Source organism: Catharus ustulatus, chromosome 10 (assembly GCF_009819885.2).
Source record: "Catharus ustulatus isolate bCatUst1 chromosome 10, bCatUst1.pri.v2, whole genome shotgun sequence".
In the NCBI taxonomy this organism is placed as follows: Eukaryota; Metazoa; Chordata; class Aves; order Passeriformes; family Turdidae; genus Catharus; species Catharus ustulatus.
The window spans coordinates 7321605-7342851 of NC_046230.1; the positions used below are offsets into that span (position 1 = coordinate 7321605).

Here is a 21247-nt window from a genome sequence, read left to right on the forward strand (position 1 = left end):
TGTGTAAGCAAGTGTATTTCATTTTCCAGAGCAAAAACATCCTGTGAAGAAAATGAAATCCTTTTTCCCATGGAGAACAGATTGACAGTTTCTGAATCCTAAATCCTTTTTCAACTGCACTTGGTTCTCGAGGGATGTGGAAATGCAATGTCCCCGGCAAACATTTGCCATCATGGCAAATCACTGTTTTCATACAGAGATATTTGTTCTGTAAAGTATATCTTCTGCTTTCTGGGTAGGGGAAGGCCAGATTCTTTGTGCTATGGTTGAGCATTTTGCTATCCTACCATGCTCTAAAGTGATCTGGTAAACTGCAGTCAGAACTCGCTGTCCACATTTAGGGGCCCATAGTTTTTCTTCCACTCCCTCTACTAGCCATTATTTTTCAGATGGTTTTATACAAGATAAGAAAATTGTCGTGATCAATTAGCTGTAATCTGATGTGATGCTGGTAGCAGGGAAGAACAGCTGTGCCTGCATTTGATGTGCAGCAGTCATTTGCAGGCTGCTGAGCAGCCTGGGATGGCTTTGGAGAGCCGCAGTGGGTAAAGGCTCCATTCTTCTGATCTGCAGCTGAACAACCCCTTCCCACACTGCTCTGCAGACTGTTGGTTAAAACTAGATTAATTCCTACTTCTTACCCCAAACAGGAAGTTGGAGAACCTCAGCATATTTCCAGGTGAAATCATACCAGTCATGCAAAAGTACAAGTTTAGCCAGGAAACCATGGCCAATCTTTTTCCTGGATATGTTGACTCTGTGGATGTGCAACATCAAAGAAAGAAAATTTGGCTCCATGCTGCTGTTTGCAGGGTGTGATCACCAGTCACTGTGACCCAAGAGCAGAGGCCACAGAGATAAGTGTGTCTGCTGCTCTGGCAGAGCAGTGTGACAGCGCAGTTGGAAGCTGGCAGAAATATCCAGGGTTGCAGGTGGAACCACGGGAGTATGACAACCGCATTGTTCAAGGTGCCTCCTTACTGCAACAAAAGACACTGGTGCCAGATGTTTAGTGACAGTGGATTGCTGAAAATCACTCTATGAAAAGCCAGTCTCCAAAAAGGAGACAGAGGAGTCCTGCAACTTTGTGAGAATAAAGGGAGCGAGTCCACTGGGCCATGCCTCCGTGCGGTTTCTCTCTTGAGGTTTCGGAGGGCGCAGCCTCCTTTTATCCCAAACTCCCGGCTGCACGGTGCTCTCTTCCTTTCCCCTTCGGCTGAGCTGCTAGGAAGGTTCAGCCTTCCCGAACCGCCTTCCACAAACTCCCTCTCGAACCTGGCATTTTGCCCCAGCGTTCCAGAAGTTCAGCTTCGTGCAGACTCTTCTGTTTCAGGGTAAGGAACGTGCTGCCTAAAGTCAGCAGAGACATTAACACCCATTAACACCCATACCTTCCCCCATGGAATTGTTTGTAAAGACATTAGCACACAGCTTTCCTATCACTTTTGATCACCCAGCATTCACATATGCTCTGCATCCACATGTCAGAGTAGGTGTGTAAAGGGAACTAGGGCATGCCCCAAATCTGCAGAATTTATTTTAGAGTCTGGTTTAGGGATACATGAAAAATTGGTGTATTTGAAAGGTGATCAGCTTGCAGGATTGAACAAGCACTCCTGCTAGTGGAGCGGAATTGGCTCCTGTGAGGGGACAGGCTGGTTAGCTGGGAATTGCTTTGTTTGGAGCAAATCCAGGTGAGTACTGCAAAGTTATGGAATGAATTCACTTTTATCAGCTGCACAAGAGAATGTGTTTGTTATATCTTTATACTGAAATTGGTGGCATTTCTTCTAAAGAGCCGTGACAGCTGGCAGCCGTACTCCCGGTGAGTCGAACACCAGAAGAACGCGCAGCGGAGTCAGCGGCAGTAACCACCTCGCCCAGCTGCGGGAGAGGGTCGTGCGCAGCTGACACACATCCACTCCAACACCGCAAGCTAAAAGCAGCGGGAAGTTGAAAAACAGGGCTGGGGCGTGGGGAACTCGGGTTGAGTGCCCGCTGTTTGTCCCGGAACCCCTCGCTGCTCTCCGCAGCTGTGGCTATAAAAAGGCGGCGTCAGAGGGCTGATACTTCCCGGCTCCTTGGCGGGCAGGCCGTGTATGCGGTTGGCGGCAGCGGGCACCCCGTCCCCCGTCGGCTCTAGGACCGTCCGTGCCCGCGCTGTGGGACCGGCCCGCGCTGCGGTCCCGGCCGTGCCGAGCGGTGCGGGGCGGAGGCGGCGGTGTCCGGCAGGGGGCGCCGGGCGGGCGGCGTGGCCGGGGGGGCGGCGCTCGGGCGGGCCGGGCGCTCGGCGGGCGCGGAGCCGCGGCCGTGGCGTGGCGGCTCCGGCGGCTGCAGCTCCGGCCCCGGCAGGAGACAGCGGCAGCGGCTCCAGCTCCGGGCCCGGGAGGAGGCGCCGAGCCAGGTAGGAGGAGGCTGCGGGCGGGGCAGGGCCCCCACCGGGCAGGTGGGACAGCGCTTGGGGCGCGCCGCCGGGGCGCGCTGTGGCCGGTGCCCCGGTACGCCTGTGCCGTGTCCGCGGTGCTGCGCTCCCCCGGCCGGGGCTCGGCGGAGCAGGCGGGCGGTCGCGGGGACAGCGGGGGTGCGGCCCGCGCCCGGCTCCCGGAGGGGCGGCGGGAGCGCTGCGGGCGCGGAGCCTCGGCCGGCCCAGCCTGGCGGGCGGGGGCTCGGCCGGCGGCACCTCCGCGGGGCCTCGGGGCGGGTCAGCCCTGCCGCCGGACGGGACCGCGGGCCGGACCGGCGTGTGCGAGCCCGCTGCGTGCGAGCCCTGTGTTCCTCCGGCTGTGCGAGCGGTGCAGGGCAGGGCTGCAGGGGCTCCTTCCCCTGCGAGTCCCCGCGGCCGGACCCGGCTGGCGTGTGCCCGGCTCGGCTGGCAGCGCGGCTGGAGCGGAGCTGCCGCGGCTGCCGGACTTGCCCTCCATTGTTGGCGGATACTGTGTGGCCGGAGTGGAGTAACTTCGTGAATTCACCTGTTTCCTGATGCCTCTTGTCGTTAGCGTGTCCCGTAGCATCCTTTTCATCGCACGTACTTAACCTAGATATTTTTAGCGTCTTGAACAGACTTACTGTATTTCTGTGCTGCAGGTTCCCGAAAAATAACCCTGAACGTGTTGTCAAGCATGGACTTCTCATTGAAAGTGTGTTCTGAGATGGACATTGTCTTGGCCTTCGTGCAGAGTGTGGCCCTTAAAAAGCCACGAAACAGAACTCTGAAAGTGTGTTTTAAAATTCCGGGAAGTAAGGGGTAAACAATGCATTTGTAAACACTGTAACCGGAATTTCTGGACCGATCACTTTATGTAAAGTCTTTGACAGTGGAAATGACAGGGTATGAAAAGCATGTGTAATGACTTTATAAGCCTTTTATTTCGTCTGGCATCATAGTCTCAGATGAGCATCTGAGTACAGATCTTAAATTTTCTCTTCTACAAATTTTAAAGAGATATTTTTATGTGGTGGAAAAGCCAGTACTGAATAAGTGGCTCTATCTTTGACTAACTGCAAAAGCTGTCACATATAATAAGTTATTGTGCCAGTATTACAATAGTAATGGGATATTAAACCAGCACATTTTGGCAGTAAGTAGCTGTAATACTTATGCCCTGTTTTGACGTCTCTAGAAGGAGGATTAGCTTAGACAGAATTTGTAGTGGGAGGGTGTGAGTGAGATGAAAAGCAAAAGCTGCTTAATTTTAATCTTCTCAAAAAGGTAACTACAAGTAGTGCACATGGTTAAACACTTATGTTCCTCTCTCTAATGGCTTTTAATTGTAGTATCTTGAATATGTTATGTAGTATCTTGAATATGTTATGTAAACTCAGTAGTGCTGAAATACTACTTTTTGTAAGATTCAATCCATACTGAACAAGCTCCCTGTTTTGGGGCAAAGGAATAATTGAGGGTTAGCAAAGTGTCATAGGAAGGTCTGACAGACCTACAACAGAGCTGTAAAATGGCTTTGGTGTAACTGAGGCTGTGTCTCTACCTGTGTAGAGGTGTGCCTTGGGTTAGGCTGCAGACATTTACTGAAATTGTTTAATTTTCATGATTAGGAACTTCATTTTTTGTAACAGCTTTCTTTTGTCTTCTGGGCTTTTTTTTTGGTCGAGTTTTAGTTGTGGGCATCTTGGAGTGAAGAAACGCAAAAAACAATGCTTCATGGTGTGTATCACTGTCTCCCATGAAGTGTGCTTCCTCCAGTGGTTTTACAAGGGAGTGTGTATTTTTACACACTTACTATAACCTCCTTAGAGAAATGAAACCTGAAGTGTCCTGTGAGGTTTTCTTATGTTTGTCTTTTTTTATTTTCACAATCTTATAGGAGACCTTTGAAACTAGACTTTAGTTGAATTTTTTTGGATGCTTTTTCTGATGAAATTGCAAATACTGACAAACAAATATTTTACATATCAAGGCCTTGTATCTTTAGTGTGTCTGCATGTTATTGCCCAAAAAATGAATGGTGGATTCATGTGTTTCTAAGTGTGACTTTTATCTGGATTTATGGTCAGTTCTAGTTACATATTCTTGTCATCTCCCCACAGTTTTATCTTTTGACCAACAATAGCATGTTAGCAATTAATTAAGTGGAAAACCACTGTGTGATGTGTTGTTTACAAGCATACATCACGTGAGCATAGGAATTAAATGTTAAGCCACCTACTGACATACACTTTATGATTTAGATTTTTAATTTGTGATGGATGCTACAGAGGAGGTAGTGGTACTTTAATTGTTCAAGAGGGTGGAGTCTTCAAGCCTGCCTCTGCCAAAAGGATGAAGGTGCTCTCTCAAGGAGCTTGGGAGTGTGCACAAAATACACAGCTATTGCTTTTGCTGTTGTAAAGAAGATGGAATAGGGAATACAGGAAAATTTTGGGAGTTCCTTTTGGAGAGTTACCAATAATATGCAGGAAAAGATGTTATGGCAGCCCAGCTACACTGACAGGCACCAGAGCAGCACACACACAAATGTCAGACAGCAGCCTCAGGGGTGAGAAAAGGACCTCAGTGGTCCAAATGTTGGAGAAAGTGTAGTTGGGGTCAAAACTGTCCCAGCAGTGCATCACATTTGGGAAGTGTTTGAACATAGCCTTTAATCTTGATTGTCTGAGAGAGGGAGGCAGTAAGTGAGTGATGCATTCATTGACATTCAGAGGGGTGCGTTTAAAAAACTCTGGCTTGGGTGGTAAATTATATACAAAAAAGCAAACTTTACATTTTGCAGCAAAAAGGGAAGAAATGTCAAATGCTTGGGAGGAGACTTAAATGTAGATTTCATGCAAGATTTTTACTTGCATGTGTTTGAGTGTCATGGTAATTCTATGGACTTTTATTAACATATTGCAGTACTGATAAAATATTGTGCTTCAAAATGCATGTTTTCTTATTTTTTTGAAATGGTTTTGAAAATGCTTTCCGTAACAGGGAATGGAAATGCAGGCCAGTGTATGGCAGAAATTACAGAGAAACAGAATTGGAAACAGTTGGTCATCCAGGACAATGCTAGGAATACTGTACAGACTGTGACATGCTTCATATTCTGTTAAAATCAGGCTGCACTTTGGTGAATCCCAAAGTGAGTCCCCTGAAGCAAATATTTAGCTTTGCACACTATTTAAGGCAGAAGAATTTGGGAAATTTTATTGTCTAAAATTTGTAGGGGAGGGATACATAAGTCTTGACTTATATCAATGTAGGAGCACGTGAGGTTTACCCATATGGCTTGTTTTGTGCCATTAGGTTTAGGTTAGAATTCAAAATTCATGTTCTTGTTTGTCTTGAAAATACTAGATGTTCTCTGATTACAGCTGGGTGAGGCATTTTCTTGTTCAGTGAAGAAATGTAAGAGTGGGAAGGTGTATTGTGACAAATGGCATTTATGATTCTTTTTTTAAAAACATATTATGCCTGAATCATCAATGTAATGGTTCATCCTAAGCAGCAAGAAAGAATGTATTTTTTTTTTTGCATTGTGCAAGCTGATAAAAGAAACATTTGCCAGGAGGGCTACAAAGGTAGATGGTGTGTGATTAGGCACTAAATGGTTCTGATGACAGGCAGAGGATTCAGAGCATGATTGACAGGTTATTTCATATTGATTAGAGAAGTAAACTGGGTTTTGAAAAGCTAGACAGCTGGCATATTTCTTAAAAGTAACTGATTTTTGGAAGCTGAAATAATTAGGCTTATTTGTTTGTGCCACATGGTGAGCAGTTTCAGAATGGCTGTCTGGAAATACTAATCAGTGTTTTTCAGCTGACCCATTCATAGTTTCTACAGCCATCTGAAACTTTAGCATGAACCAAGAATGAAGTCAGTTTCCCCCCAAAATTGTCACATTCATGGTTTCCCTTGTGAAAATATAAAAATAGACACCACAGCTTTGTGTCAGTGTCTGCAGTAATAAATGTCACAGTTACTTGTGTGGTGGAAGATGCTGTACTGTGCCTTCCTAATGCTGGCAGTGGCTGATAGGGGACCCTACAGACAGCTGGTACGCTCTGTGGTTAATCATTGTTTAAAAGGACAAAGTAATGCTGCTGGCACTGGTTCTCGCATTTTGCTGTGTATTTCTCATGCTTTATTCACCTTCCCTGCATCTGTGCTTGTGATGTTGGTTTGTTGATTGCTTCTGAGTCTGAACACAGGCTTGTGTTTCTCTCTCTGAAGACCTTTGAGTACCTTGATGGGGAGCTTCTTTGGGCTGATAAAATGTAAAACCAGCTAAACAACTAAAGCAACAGAACTGTAGCCAAAGGGCCTTTCCAAGGAAGTGCTGGGACATGATGTTTAATGCTAGCACTGTTTATCTAAACCTGTTTTTATTTTTTCCTTTTGAAGCAATAACTCTCCTCCCTGCACCTGTGTGTTCAGCTGTCCCTGTCTGTAAGGTGATGTGTTCCTAGTGGTTAGCTTGTGCTGCTGCCATGAGGATTCAAGGAAAAACCAGGCATGCCCTTTTGCCAGCAGCATGGCAGTTTTCCCCAGTATGTTGCCTGTGTTATTCCCCATTCCCTCTGCAGCAGCCAGGCAAGTTGGCAGTTGTGTGGAGTGTTGTGGGGAGGAAAGGGCAGCAGAAAATGCTGACTCTGTGCTAATGCATCTGTGTAACAACCATTCTGGGGTTAGATTGCAGGAAGATGACAAAACTACTGAATAAAGTATGTTTAATCTTTTTTTTTCCTCTCCAGTATGTGCTGCAGTGGGTAACAGTAGAATGTGTGGAGAAGCACAAGTTTTCCATTTGGAGCAGAAGTGTGTATCTGCCCTGTAATTTTGAATCCTTGAGATTTTATGGAAGTGGTTAAATGTGGAAGTTTTGGGTGACCTGACATATAAAAATAGGATGGAACAGATCTCATGCAGGGCTATAGGCAGAAGAAAAAATCTTTTGGGATGAGGGTCAAAATATAGCTTGAACACAAGGATAGGGTAATGGGTAATGAAATCAATGTAATCCCTTCCATCCCTCTTGCACAAATGCTTACCAGGTTGTTGCACTGCCATTTTCCACATCTGAAATTAAACTAGTTTAGTAAAATGGTGTTTTACTATCTGGAAAGCTCTCAGTAGTGGCCAAATCAGCAGATGTAAAATGGTGCCTTTTAGGGTGAGCTGACAGCTGTGGGGGAATGGCTAGGACACTGCGTTCAAATTCTGGCAGTTTTCCAGAGGGTGAGCAATGAAGGACCAGGTGAAGATGGGATACAAGACAGGATGGTGAGTGGGCTGAAGAGATCAAGTTCCCCCAAATCCATTTGGTTTGGATACTCTGAACAAATCAACCTGTGTGAGCCCTGAAGACTCTGCGTGTGTAACTTCCACCAGTACAATACGTATGAGTGAGGAAAGGTATAAACTGACCCAGTATAAGGTCATTTGGAATTAAAAGTAGTACAGATTTGGGAACTCAGATCACATTCTGAAATCGAAATCTAACCTGAGTGGAAGAGCTGACAGCAGTGAAAAATACTGTCCTTAAAACTGACATAATCTCTAACATTATATGGGATAAATTTGACTTGGTGTGGGAAAATAAGCATTTTTCTGTGTTTTTGAGTTTTTTTCTCTGATCTGTTTATTCAATTTGACTTCCCTGGTTGATCACAACTAGCTTTGAGTGTGTCCCTGCAATGTTTACTTTCAAAGTTAGTGCCAGAAGAAGGTATTTGCCTCAGGACACAACCCCTGGGGCAGAGGGAGGCAGATTCCTGCTCAGAGAAAACACATGCACAGGGGAGTGTTATAGCAGGAGGTGGAGTTGTTCAAACAATTAAAACTGTAAAAAGTAAAACCTTAACTTAAAAAGAAACCCTAAAAATCATTTAACAGTTCAAGCAGGTTCACTGCTTTGCTTTTGTGTGTTTTTTGGAGCTGTGATGTTATCTGATCAGCCAGTGGCTGTGATCTGGGGCTGATTAGGATCTGTGCTTATAGTTCTGAGCATATGGTGTATGGTTTTTAAATTCTAAGTTTAAAATAATTACATTCTGGTGCTGTTTAAGAATTATTTAATTATCTCTATGTTCTGGAATGGTTTTGCTGCCAGTTAATATTCAGTTCTGGCCTGGAGCCATCAAAATCATAAGGTTTCCTTCAAGTTTCATAATACTGTTAAAAGAGTTACTCAGTTTCCTTTAAGGAAGTAAAAGGACTTCCTTTGGGTTTTTGTTATTTTTTTAACTTTCTCTGCAGTTCAGAATGTTGTATGACCTATTATTGCTTAAGAAAAGGAGTAGGAATAGGGGGACATTCCTGAAGTGGATAACAAGAGCTGGACTTGTGACAAATTTTCCTGGGTATTAAAATTTGGTTCAAGCAGAGCCTCCAAAGTGATGTGCTGGACTGATGGGTTGGTATTGACTTAAAGTTTTTTACGACACTGATCTTATTTCCAGCCACAAAGAGGTTATCAAAGCCAGATCAAAATACTTACTGAAAGGTTTGTCTGAACTGAAGAATATCTTGAACTGAAGGTCTATGTGGACCAAAAGAAACCAAAGTTAAGGACACCTGCTCTTGGAAATATTGCATGTTCTCATATGTTTGCTGCTCAAATGAGTAAACCACGTGAGACCTGGAAAGTCATAGTTGGAAAACCAAAGGCCAAAGCATGGAGACTTTAAACAATTCATAAAAGGAATATGAAAATAAGAGGTTTTAAGCTAGCAAAGGAACTGCAGTGGTCTCTTCAATACTTAAGATTTGGCTATGCCATGAACTCTGACTTTTTAAAAAGGGGAATGGCTTGTGATGCATTGTTGTTTGAATTCTGTTGAAAGCTTTGTAATTTGACAGATTTTATTATAGATGGGATTTTATTGGTACACTGTAACACAGCAGTGAAGCTTCTCTGTGGTTTGAGGGAAGCAGTCCATGCTGTATCATGTTCTGTCCAAAATGTGGCTTCAGATTCCAACCCACATCCATCTGCAGGGATTGGGCTGCACTCTGAGCCCTTGGTGTAGTGCTGATCATGCTGAACAGACATCTCTGCTGAAGGAGTTCCTGTGGGGGCTGTGTGGAGCTTTCCCTGTGTGTTTCCCATGATGTGGAGCAGAACTCGGGTGTGGAGGTTCCTACCTGGGCTCTGAGCCCCTGGAGTCAAGTGATACATGGTGTCAGTGGCTAAAAGTACAAGTCAGAAGGGAGATAATGTGTGAGCTGGCGTGAGTTTTGCTGCTGAGCACTGTTTTGTCCTCTGGTCTAAACAACTGTCTAAATCTGTGAGAAAGTAGAACATAAAGGGCTCTGCAGACAGCTTGGAATAAACATTCCATAATTGTTTCTATGTGCAGCCGTACTTTTTCTCTTTGTTTACTGTCAGAGCTAATTTAGACTTTTGTTGAGTTCCTCTAGGCAGGGGCATGTCATCCCTGTGTCCTGGCTGGTGGGAGCACTGGATATTCTGTGTAAATAGACAAGGGAAGCTGGTAGAACAAAAATGCCTTTGCTGTCCGGGTGCTGCCAGAGCCTGGGCATGAAGGCAGTAAACTGTCTCCAAGCTGAGTCTCTAAAGGGAAAGTGTTCTGGGAGAAAAGAAGACTAAATTTATAGTGGTTTTATTTATTTTTAATGAAAGGATGTGGAAATAGTATTTTAAATTGCAACTGATGAGAACTTCTCTCATGTATACTGATAACTTCAGGATAGCAGAGAGCATGGGGAAGGAAAAGAGTGTTCTAGGCCAATGACTTCATCCCCAGAAAATCAGATATTTATAGTCCCTTATATTTTGAAGCTATGGTTTTCTTCATTTCTAAATTACTTCATGTAATTACTTATATTTTTCTTACTAATAATTCTAGGAACCACTGATTATATAGAAGCTGCAGTACTGATCCTGTTTAGTGACTTCATGTCAGAAATTATTGTACTTGGTCTTAAAAAAAACCCTGTTTTGGAATTCGAGTGTTTATAAGGGTATTTGCAACTCGCAATTATGGTATTTCTTACAAAAGTACTTGTTTGAGCTTTCAGAAGCATTTGGTTTTAGAGGTGTTTCCTTGCAAGGTGATTAGTGGTCAGAATACAGGGAGGTAAGCACACACACCTAAATGGTTTACTGTGCAAGGGTGAAAAAACCACTTAAAATCCCACTCTTTCTGATCTTCTCGTACTTTTTCAACAGTTCCCATGATTTTTTTTTTCTCAATTATGTTTGTTCAAGATAATCTGGGCATTATTGCATCAAAAATGGATTTAAGTATAAGGAAATTCTGGAAACTGAGAGATGTTTGGCTGCAGAGCAAGTCAACTTCCAGTCCCGTGAAGCTCACAAAGGATAGTTGGAGTGTTCTAATGTTACACTGCATTAACTATAACATTAATGCACAGAACTTGAACGTAGGTGTCTCTGCATGACTGTGTTTATTGCCGAGTTTCAGGGCTGGTAGGTTCTAAGCTCAATAAAACAGATGCATTCTAAAGGACTTAGACTGGCAAAATCAAATGCAAACATAAACTATGCAAACATTTGTTCTGCTCACGTCTTAGCATCTAGTATCTGAAAGAAAGCAGCTCCTAATGGTGACTGAGTAGGACAGAGCTGAAACAACCCTTTCCAGCATTTCCAGTTACAACTTTGAGAGTCCTGCTCAAACTTGAAAGCTGCTTAGGAGAAAGAGGTGTTTAAAATGTTCACCAGTTGGTCTGCTTGTGCACCTTGAGGTTTAAAAACTCAATTTAGGAGTCAAGGGAACCTTGTATTTTCAGAGCAGCAGATTATCTTTGACAGTCTGGCTGCGGGTCCTTTCATCACTTCTGTGTGCACAACACTCATCAGTGTCCAGGCTTACCAAATTCAGGGGTAAATCTGCTGCACAGGGCCAGTGAGTGCTGTAACAGAGGGGCACAATTGTTCAAGTAACATCTGTTTGGTCCCTTGGCTTGTTTGAAGTGAGAACTTAGTCTGCCTGCTTCAAAGACTGGGCAGCACTGCTGGGCCACTGCAATAGCTTTTGCACTTTGCAGGACCAGCTGTGCCAGTATGAGGATTTTAGAACTGGCTAGGTTAGGTGGAAACTTGCAAACAAAAGGCAATAAAAATTTGGATGTGGACGTTTTAATATGCTGACCATATTAACCTTCAACATCTTGGTTGTTTTTCTTTTAAATCAGATACTTGTTGGTAAAATGTTAAATAATTAAAAAATAAAATTATCTTATAAGTAACTATTAGTTTTTACATAAAGCATGTAGCTATGCTTTATTGGACAGGCACTGCTTCTTGATGTTTCCATACCTTACTTGTGGTATATGTGGTCTTTTTTTATCATGACTTTTTTATCTTCGCTTAGGTGTTGGGATTTTTCTTGTATGTGTGGTTTTTTGTTTGTTTCGTGAGGCTGCTGACCTATTTGTACTTTGAGTTAAGTTATGAGTGTCCTGTGGTCACTGACTTCAAGCTTAACTCATGGGGTTGGTGGGCTAACACAAATAACACTGTTGCAGTAGGGAGGGACAGGATATGACACTCCAAGGTTCATGTAGTAATAGAGCATTTTATTTTTTACAGCTTGCTTTTGTAGGGTTTTAAAGAAGTCTTGCATTTGGTTGGCACATTTTTGTTATCACCCAGCTCACTGGCCAACAACTGCCTGCATCCATGCTCATCTGGAATTGGCTGGCATCCAATGTTTGCATTTGTATCTCTCAGTGCCTTCTTGGAAGAGATGTTTACTTCTCTTCCTTCAATGGTGTAGCTGGTTGAGTTCTGGTCAGGGTTACTCATGACTGTGAGGCCTCCAGGCCAGATGTTGGCAGTCACATAACACTACTGAGCAGGAGTGTTTTTATTTATTATTTTAGTTAATATTTTCTATGTCTGGTTTTACTCTTTTTAGAAATGCATTTATTTGCACCAAGTGTTGTGACCTATTTTTCTTAAATGCTATTAAAAAAAAAGTCTACGTTTCTTGGTTTTTTTCCCAATGGGAAAATGGAGAATTGTGCTGAACAGTATCACAGATGCTGTGTTACTTTGTGATGCTGTGCAAAATGCACCCTCAGTGTTACAGCGATCCTATGTCCAATTTAAATTGCTGCTGCTACAATGGCTGCAGGGGTTTGTGAGGGTTTCCTCACCGTGACAATTACAAGCATCAGTAGCTAAGCAGGTCATGCTGACCCGGGGATTGGTTCTGCTGCATGTTCCCATTTGCACTCTATTCTGGTTCTTGCCACTGACCTTTGTAGCACTGGTCAATTTGGTCATGTCCAGAAAATCCCAGCCACTATTTTGCATTCCTGCAGAAAAAACTGCCAAGTGCTTGAAGTGCCAAAGAAGAAGTTTGGCTTGTGCCATTTGCTGACGCAACTATTTTCTGTAATTGCTAATTCAAGAGTATGAACTCACTGTCTGAAGTTGTCTGGGGGCTGGACTTGTGAGTAGATGAAAAATGTGCCTGGTAGGCTGGTGCCCAATGGCTGAGGAGTGATTGGTGGAGCATCACAAGTTAAAGTGAAAGTCAGGGCAGAACTTCTCATTATAATTGTATCAGGAAATGCCACCTTCATTTCAGATGCCTTCAAAACAGGCTTTGTCAAAAAATAAGCCTACAGATGCAGGTGAAAAGTAAAAAATATATCAAAAAGTAATGGTAGTTAAAATCTCATATGCAGTGTAGAGATACCAGACTAATAATTGGGTCTCTGTGTTATTCTGTGACCTTTTCTAAAACTATCTGTGAATGTTACTCCAAATCAACATTATTTTTTTCTGTGAGCTTTTTGTTCTCCCTCCTACACTCTATAGGTTTGCTCCAAAATACACTTTTCTGTCTTTGGCACATAGTGAAGTACAGACTGAGCACTACCTTCCTTTTAGGGCAAATTCTCCATTTATCTTTGCCAGTTTTTTTGTTGTGACCACTTTTGCTCACTTGCGTTTCAGTAGACAATGTCATTTTCATGCAGCACATCAGATAAATACAGTCATTTTATTGAGGCAGACTTTGAAGAGTACTATTGATTATTTATGGAGACATGCTGTTTTAATCAAGTAAATTCATTTAAGCTGTCATGGTGAGTCAGTATAACTCTTTGCTTACATTTAATGCTGGAGAGTAGGTTTGTATTATAGATGGATGCTGATGATTTAGAGGATGTATCAACATCAGTCAATTGGCACAAGAGTTTGGCAGTGCTGGTTTAGTGTCACATCTAATCTCACAAGTGCTTTGAAAGCACTGATGTAAAGTTATTTTCAGGGCCTGACTTAAAGAAGTTTAGCCAGTCAAGAAATGCCTTGTCTCTGGTTTGCTGAGGAGCTGGTGCTGCCAGGAGGAAGTTCTGTGTGACACCCTCAATGCTGAACAGAATGTGGGTTAGTGCTGCCAGCTGCTCTGCTCCTGCTTTGTGCCTCACCTGGGCTCCAGGCTGGCTACCTCTCTCCCGACATTTCTAGGTAGTTACTAATTTTTCCTGACTCCCTGGCCTGGCCTTCAACCATAAGGCTGTTTTTACCTTTGTGTGAGCATGCAGTAACACCTTAGACCAGCACTTGTGTGAGATTAGGTAAGTACTGAGAGTGCTCTAAATGCTGTGAGTCATTCTGGCATGTTTTGATGAGTTGAGATTTTGGATCGTCTTTAAAAGGAAAAGTTACATTTTGTGGATAGGTATGTAGGTAGGTATGCTGCAAAAGGTGACTGAGAAGTAGCCTTTTACTTACCTGCATTTCAATGTAGGATGCTTTATTAATGACTGTCCTTATGAATTTCTAAATTGTTTAAGTGTGTCACATATGAAGTTAGTGTGACAGAAATGTTTGGACTTGTATAGGTCATCTTTATCAAGTACTGCATTCATAGAAACATAATGGTGGAATTGTTTAATCTGGAAAAGGTCAAGTCTAGTCATTCCCCCAGCATTGTCAAACCCACCACTAAACCCTGTCCCTGAGCACCACATCCACAGGTCTGTTAAATCCCTCCAGGGATGGTGCCTCCACCACTGCCCTGGGCAGCCTGTTCCAGTGCTTGACAGCCCTTTCTTCGGAAAAAAGAAATTTTTCCTGATATCCAGTCTAAATCTCCCTGTCTCAGAGATGGGCATCAATCACTGCATTTTGGGCACATGTTGGAAGCTGCTGCTCCTGGCACTGAGTTGCACCTTGGTGTGGAGCTCACTCCCCTTTCAAAGCAGTAAGTGCTTCCTTGGCTCTGAACCACAGAGCCAACGCTGTTCCTGCAGCCCAGGGAGGTACTGCTGTCAGCCCTTGATGGAATTGCCCTTTGTGAGTTTGTGTGTGAAGATGTTGAGGCTGGGCCAGGCCCTGCTCTCTGTCTTGGGTAAAGAAAGATCAGCAGTGCCTAAATGTCAGGTCAGCAGTGGATGCTCTGCAGTGCTCTTGCTCTGTAATAGTCTGTCCTGAGCACCCCAAATGTGTTTTGCTCTGTGGTTTGCTGTTTTGTTTCATCTGCATGTAAGAATAGTTTTGCGGGAAGATGAGGTTAGTTTGCTTTTATTTCTCCCCCCTCCAGGCTTTATCTTTTTTAGTTTACCAATGCTAGCTTCAGTGAGTACTCACAATACTTACTGTATTGTTAAGTGCCTTCACTTAACATCTGCTGGCCAAGTGCAGCTCTGCCCTGGGAGCACCTTGTGTGCCAGCCTGGAGGAGCAGAGGCTTCAGGACTCAGTCTCACATACCTTCACCTGATTCCCTGCAGCTTCTTGCCATGGAGGAGCTGATGGCAAATGGTGTTGACAGGCTTTTAATTAACAGCTTCTCAGCAGGAGCTGTTCCTATTCCTTATAAGTCACAACAGAGCAACTTTTAATTTGTTAGCAAGCCAAAGTGTATTCAAAAGCAAAATCTTTCCACTTTGTAATTTCTTGAATGACATCTTTCGCACTCAATGTTTTAAAGCTTCTGATCTTGCAATTAAGGGTAAAAGCTCATTAAGCTTACTCACTAAAACATTTTGCTAATATGAAGAGTGTAAGATCTCCTATTTTTCAGTATTTAATTTTTTTTCTTTTTCATGGCAGCTTTATTTTATGTAACAACAGTATTAATCTGTGTAGACTGTGCACAAGACCTTTTGTTCCTGAGATTTTACCTTCTCCTCGCTGCTAGATCTATTTTTTGCTTTTTCCTGTGGTTCCTTCTGTTGTCCCATCTGTTTGGTTGAACTGCTTTATTCTCTCCTGGTGTTTGACATACACTAATCCTTTTACCTTCTATCCTTCGCAGCTTTGTTGAGTTGCAGGGGTGTAGTTCAGTTTTGCTTCTGCCTGCCTTTCACTAGGATGTTTCAGGATATGCTCTGATTTTTTTGAAATTGAGAACTGTTAAAAATTGTTCCTTCCAACTTTCCCTCTCCCTCTCTTTACTTTTTTATGACTGCTTGCACATGCCATTTATGGTGCTGTTGGCATGTGGGAAACATACTTTAATGACTCTGGTTTTTTGCTTCTCGGAATCTCCAGGTCTTTCCATTTTTCCACAGTTTCCAAAAGCTGTAAAGGTAGCTGTCCAAGTAAAATGAGATGGAAAGACCTCAGTCGTGCAAAATGTATGTGTATAATGGATTTCACTTGCTGCAATCACACAGCTCTTTTCAAAAGCACTCCCAGTGGATAAAATAAGTTCACTAATTCCTGAAATCTTTACAAATACTAGTAAGAAAATTAATTGGGGCAAGGGATGGGGTAGTGTAGGAAAAAATCATCAATTTGAAGTTATGGTTTTGTCAGCACTCAGAGATTAAAATCTTGCTAAGATAGATTTTGGAGTCCAGAAGAGTTTTGGTAAACAAATGTATTTTAATTACATGTGTATGTAACACTTGCCATTCTCAAAAGCAGGAAAAATAAAAAGAGGCCTCTTTCTGTGAGGAAATAAGTTCTGGGGCAAAAGGAAATGTTGGAGGGGAAAAAAGTTACTTTCTGTCAACAGATTTGAATATTCTGTCATAAACAGAACTCAGTTCAAAGGATTTGGGAATCTCAGAAGATTTCTTTCAAGACTAACCAATTTCCTGCAACACACTGTCAGTGCTAGGAGGAGGCATCTCTTGCACATAAGAGCAGCTGGTTGTTTAAAAAAGAAAAAAAAGGCATGTGGGGGGGGGGGAGAGCAACCCCCTCTCATCCCTTATATAGAGCAGTTTTCCACAGGAAAACGTACATCTGTGAAAACAGGGCTCTTCAGCAAATTCTGTAGTCTTCAGAATGTCATTTTGTAAGGAAGAGCGTGTTTGGATGTTTTCAGGAGAGGGCTTGGGTTTTTATATTTTTATTTTTGCAATGAGTAATGACTGCTGAGGCTTTATTACTTTTTTGTTTACTGTGTAGTGGTATTGACAGCTTTTCTTACTCTTTATTATCTTAAGAATTGTGAATGTGAGTGTTAACCCTGTGTTAGCAGGAGCAAACTTAATTTTATAGAAAATGGAAATAATTTTTATTTACCTGAAAGTTTTGTTGTGGAAATACAGTTAATCCTATTGTTAAGGTGAAGGCAGCTTCTCCATTTTGTTGTTACCAATTTGAATTGCCTGGTGTGCTTGCCTTTAAAGAATAGCTGATGCTTCCACATCTGAAATACCTATTTGCCACTCTTTTGTTGTTTGCAGGAACCACAGATATCTGAAGATGAAACCATGAAGAGCAAGCAGAGTGAATAATAATGCTTTTCCGAAACCGTTTTCTGTTCTTGCTGGCCTTGGCAGCCTTATTAGCCTTTTTGAGCCTCAGTCTACAATTCTGTAAGTGTCCTCATGCTTTGTTTTCCATGTATAGGTGTGTTTAAGAATCGCCATGATTACATGTTTAAGCACTCTTTCTTTATTGAAATACTTGGGGTTTGTTTTGGGGTTTTTTGTTTGTTTGTAAGGATTTTTGTTTGTTTGTTTTCCAAAAAAGTAAGAAAACATAGTTTTGTGTGTTGTGTATGAATCTATGCAATCTAGAGAGTTCAAATCAGATTTTTAAAAAATCTGCATTTTGTAGTGCAGTTAAGTAATTAAATGTGATTGAATCCTTCCATAGAAGTAGACAAACCACATTGGACTGAAAACTGCTGCAATTCCTATTTTACATTGCATCAGACCAGATGGGATTGAGGAAACTGCTGTGAGAGGTTTGAGTGCTGGAACTTCTCCTGATTTGTACCCTGACATCAGAAAACTTCACACAGTTGGATTGTTCATCAGAAGTGGTTGGTTTGTTTAAGAACAGATAAATTGTGTTGTGCTTCAGGTGAATTTATCATGGTCAGAGCAGAGGACCCTCACATGCTGATGACTGAGCACGATGTGGTGCTGAAGGCAGGGCAGTGCAGGTGACAGGTGAGCACTGAGCACGATGTGGTGCTGAAGGCAGGGCAGTGCAGGTGACAGGTGAGCACTGTGCCCTGTGCCTGACTGTCCCCTGCTTCACGAGAGAGAACATTTCCTGGGTAAAGCCATGCTTTGTGATAATGTGGTCTGCCCTAATGCACAGCAGTGTAGTCAGTGGCTGTTTGAAGGCAAGTAAAACTGCACATCCATAGGGCAGGATAGCATTCTTTGTTGTTGTTGTCATCTTTCATTGTGTTTTAATGAACACAGCCCTTCTGGGACATTTACACTATGCTTTCTTCTGCATAGTGTCAAAATCCCTCAAACCTGAAAGATTATATTAGAATTAGAATGTGGCTTTTGCACATGGCAGACAAAAAAAGGGAGGGAGAGAAGCTGAAAGGAACTTAGTGGTTTTCTGCTATTTTTGTGTGCCTGAACTCATCAGCTTGTAATAAAGGGACCTGTGGCTCTGAATTGCTTTTTCAGCCTCCTCTGGGCACAAGCCAGGGGGTCTGATTGCAGCTTGTTTTGCCCTTGGTGTTGTAGGGTTGGTTATGAATTGAGCATAGGGTGAAGATCCTAGAGGAGCTGCAGCTGAAACATGAAACTGAATTGTTAACTAAAATGAGTTTTATTTAGAGATGAGGAGGTAGGCATTTAGGGGAATGAATCACATTTCATCTGAAGATAAAATTATTTTTTGCTTAATTAGAACATAACATTTCTGCTAGAGATAAGGATGTTTGAGAGGTGCTTTAAAAAGGCACGTAAGCTGCAGCAGGCAGCCCCGTGGAGCTCAGTGCCAACACCAACACTGGTACAGAAACCTTTGCATAATGAGAGCTGCAATACAGTCCAGTGGGAACCAAGACATTTGGCTAGCCTGATACTTTCCCTTCTACCAGCTTTAGGATGTAGAGCAATTAGTCCAAAGGTTGAGCCAAGACCATCTCCACAGCAAAACCAAAACTCTCATAGATCACCTTGTGCTTCTAGGTGAGCTGTGCCAGCTGAGCAGCCTGCAGCTCAGCAGCTTCAGATGAGTTACCAGTGCTATCACTTGTTGCTTTCTTTATCGGCAACTTTGTCACGTCCTTATCAGTACCTGCTTCTGTCAGGAAATGCTGTGTTTTCACACCCTCAGAATTTTTCACTTTGGGTTTGGTGGGTCTGGCTGTTCTCAGCATTCTTCAACACCAAAACTAGCATGAAACCCTTGTTCTCCATCCAGTACTTAAACTTATTTGCAAATAGGGTAAAATTTGAGCTGTTTTACCCCCACTTAGGAAGAGCATCCTGCTACAGGCCCCTCATGACAAGAGAGGTGCTGAGGTCTGGAATAATTCCCCAGTGGAGCTGGTGCAGGGTCTGGAGCACAAGTTGGATGAGGAGTGGCTGTGGGAGGTTGGAGTGTTAGCCTGGAGAAAAGGAGGCTCAGGGGGATTTTATCACTCTCTACAACTACCTAAAAGGAGGTTGTACAAGGTGGGCATCAGTCTCTTCTCCCACTGACAACAAGTGATAGGACAAAAGGAAATAGTCTCAAGTTGTGCCGGGGAGGTTTATATTGTGTATTAGGAAAAATGTCTTCATCAAAAGGGTAGTTTGGCATTGGAACAGGCTGCTCAGGGCAGTGGTGGAGCCACCATCCCTGGAGGGATTTCAGAGACATGTAGGTGTGGCATTTGGGGTCATGGTTTAGTGGTGAATATGGTGGTGCTGGATTAATGGTTGGTGTTGATCTTAGAGGTCTTTTCCAACTTAAATGATTCTATGATAATATGATTTAATGGAATGAAAATGAGTATTCTACATTTAGACTCAGGAAAATGCCCAAGCCAAGATTTATTTTGTTTTGCTGGAAGGGAGGTACCTCCTGGAGCATTTGGAGTGGAAATGAATGTTTTATCCTGTTGTGAGATTGTGAATCTCTATTAGCAAGCAGTGCACAGCTTTGTGGAGGAGGGCTGGTAATTTTAAAATATGCTGCTGCTTTTCTAAGCATGGAATGTTGAAAGTGTCTGCTCCTTTCTGTGATAAATTTGTTTATGAAAGCAAAACTAACTCTAAATCTATAATTATACAAGTGGTACATATCTTCCTTTTTCAAACTTCTGCTTTAGAGCAGGGCATAACTCCTGTAAATGCTTGATATTTTATCCCTCTTATCCACATGCGGAATTGTGGCATTTGAAGCCAGACTTGTGAGTTGTAGCTGACTTTGAAGCAAAGGGAGTAGTAAAGGCCAAGCTCAGCTGATTTTCTGTAGGTTCTGACTCAGTATTACAAACAGCCCACACTGGGATGGCCGACAAGGTCGCAGTCTGGTTCATGCTTCAGCTGTAAGGATTCAGGAATTGCTTGCAGCACTTTGCCACCCAGTCAAACAGAAAAGGATGCTGGTTTACTTTAATATACTGTGCTGGGAAGGACCTGGAACTGCTTTATGAGCAGTGATTTCTGCAGCCACAGTGAAGTGGAGGTGATGGGTGCTTGTGTCAGCAGTCCTAGTAAGTCTGTCCTTGCTTCTAAGACAAACTCCTGAGGCAGTTGTTTCAGAGCTAATAGTTGACACAATTTAAGTTTATACACAAGGAGAAAAAACTGGGGAAAACAACCAGTGTAGGACCTCAGAATCTTCAGTGTTGGTAGGCTGGATCCAGGATTGATAGAAAACTGTGCTCTGAAAACTGTGATAGAAAACTGTGTTACAGTGTTTGGTTGTTCTTGGTCCCTTTCTTTTCTCTTGTGGTTTCTGAGTTTTGTAGTCTGCTTTCCTGTGTTGCTTTCACCATAAGGCTGGTGCTTTACATGGATGCTAACAGTTCAACTCACAGGGTGAAACAGGAGAAAGTTTCCTCCAAAGTCTCTCTGAACAGCTCTGAGAGCTGGAAGTATTCTCTCTCACCAGCAGTTTCAGTGGATGGACGTGGATCACTTCTTCATGGACCAGTTTTGATCAGGTCAGAAGCTTCCCTCTGAGCTCTGTCCCAGGTGTGTGGCAGGCAGCTCTTGGAGCATTCAGTCTGTCACATGTTGTGTGCTGGCTTGGCTGGCTGCATCAAATGCCAGCTGCATCTTCTTCATCTCCTTATCCTAGGTAGGAGACATGTGAGCAGATTGCTGCACAGCTGGAGACTATTTTTAAACATTAATAGTTGTTCTTCAAGGTGATGTGATGCTGTGGATGCTACAAGACACACTCCTTCTTGCCAGGGTCCTCTGTCCTGTGCATTTTGGGCAATGGGGCACTTGGCTGGTTCTGCTCTTTATGTCCTTGAACAGGAGCGAAAGGCACAGGGTCTGTGGATGATCTTTGCCCATGGGGCTGGCTGCTCTCCTGGGAATTTCACAAGGAGCAGTAGGGTAAGGGAACTTCCTTCAGGAAGTCCTACTGTTTTCAAGCTCTGTGTATTTGTGTTTATTGAGATAAAGAATGTCATGGGTTGGT

At 43.1% G+C, this 21247-nt stretch overlaps 1 protein-coding gene across 2 annotated transcripts in view; it reads left to right on the forward strand.

The window, feature by feature from the left end:
- The first annotated feature begins 2317 nt into the window (after nt 1-2317).
- The window catches only part of PXYLP1 (2-phosphoxylose phosphatase 1), a 48324-nt gene continuing 29394 nt past the window's right edge, over nt 2318-21247 (forward strand). Inside the window, exons 1-2 of one of the 2 annotated variants that reach the window (XM_033069211.1) lie at nt 2318-2404; nt 17089-17220. In XM_033069211.1, the coding sequence (XP_032925102.1) occupies nt 17142-17220 (79 nt within the window). In that variant the 5' untranslated portion in view covers nt 2318-2404; nt 17089-17141. Of the gene's footprint in view, nt 2405-16629; nt 16695-17088; nt 17221-21247 lie in introns of those variants that run through there. The other variant, XM_033069212.1, reaches the window with a different exon arrangement.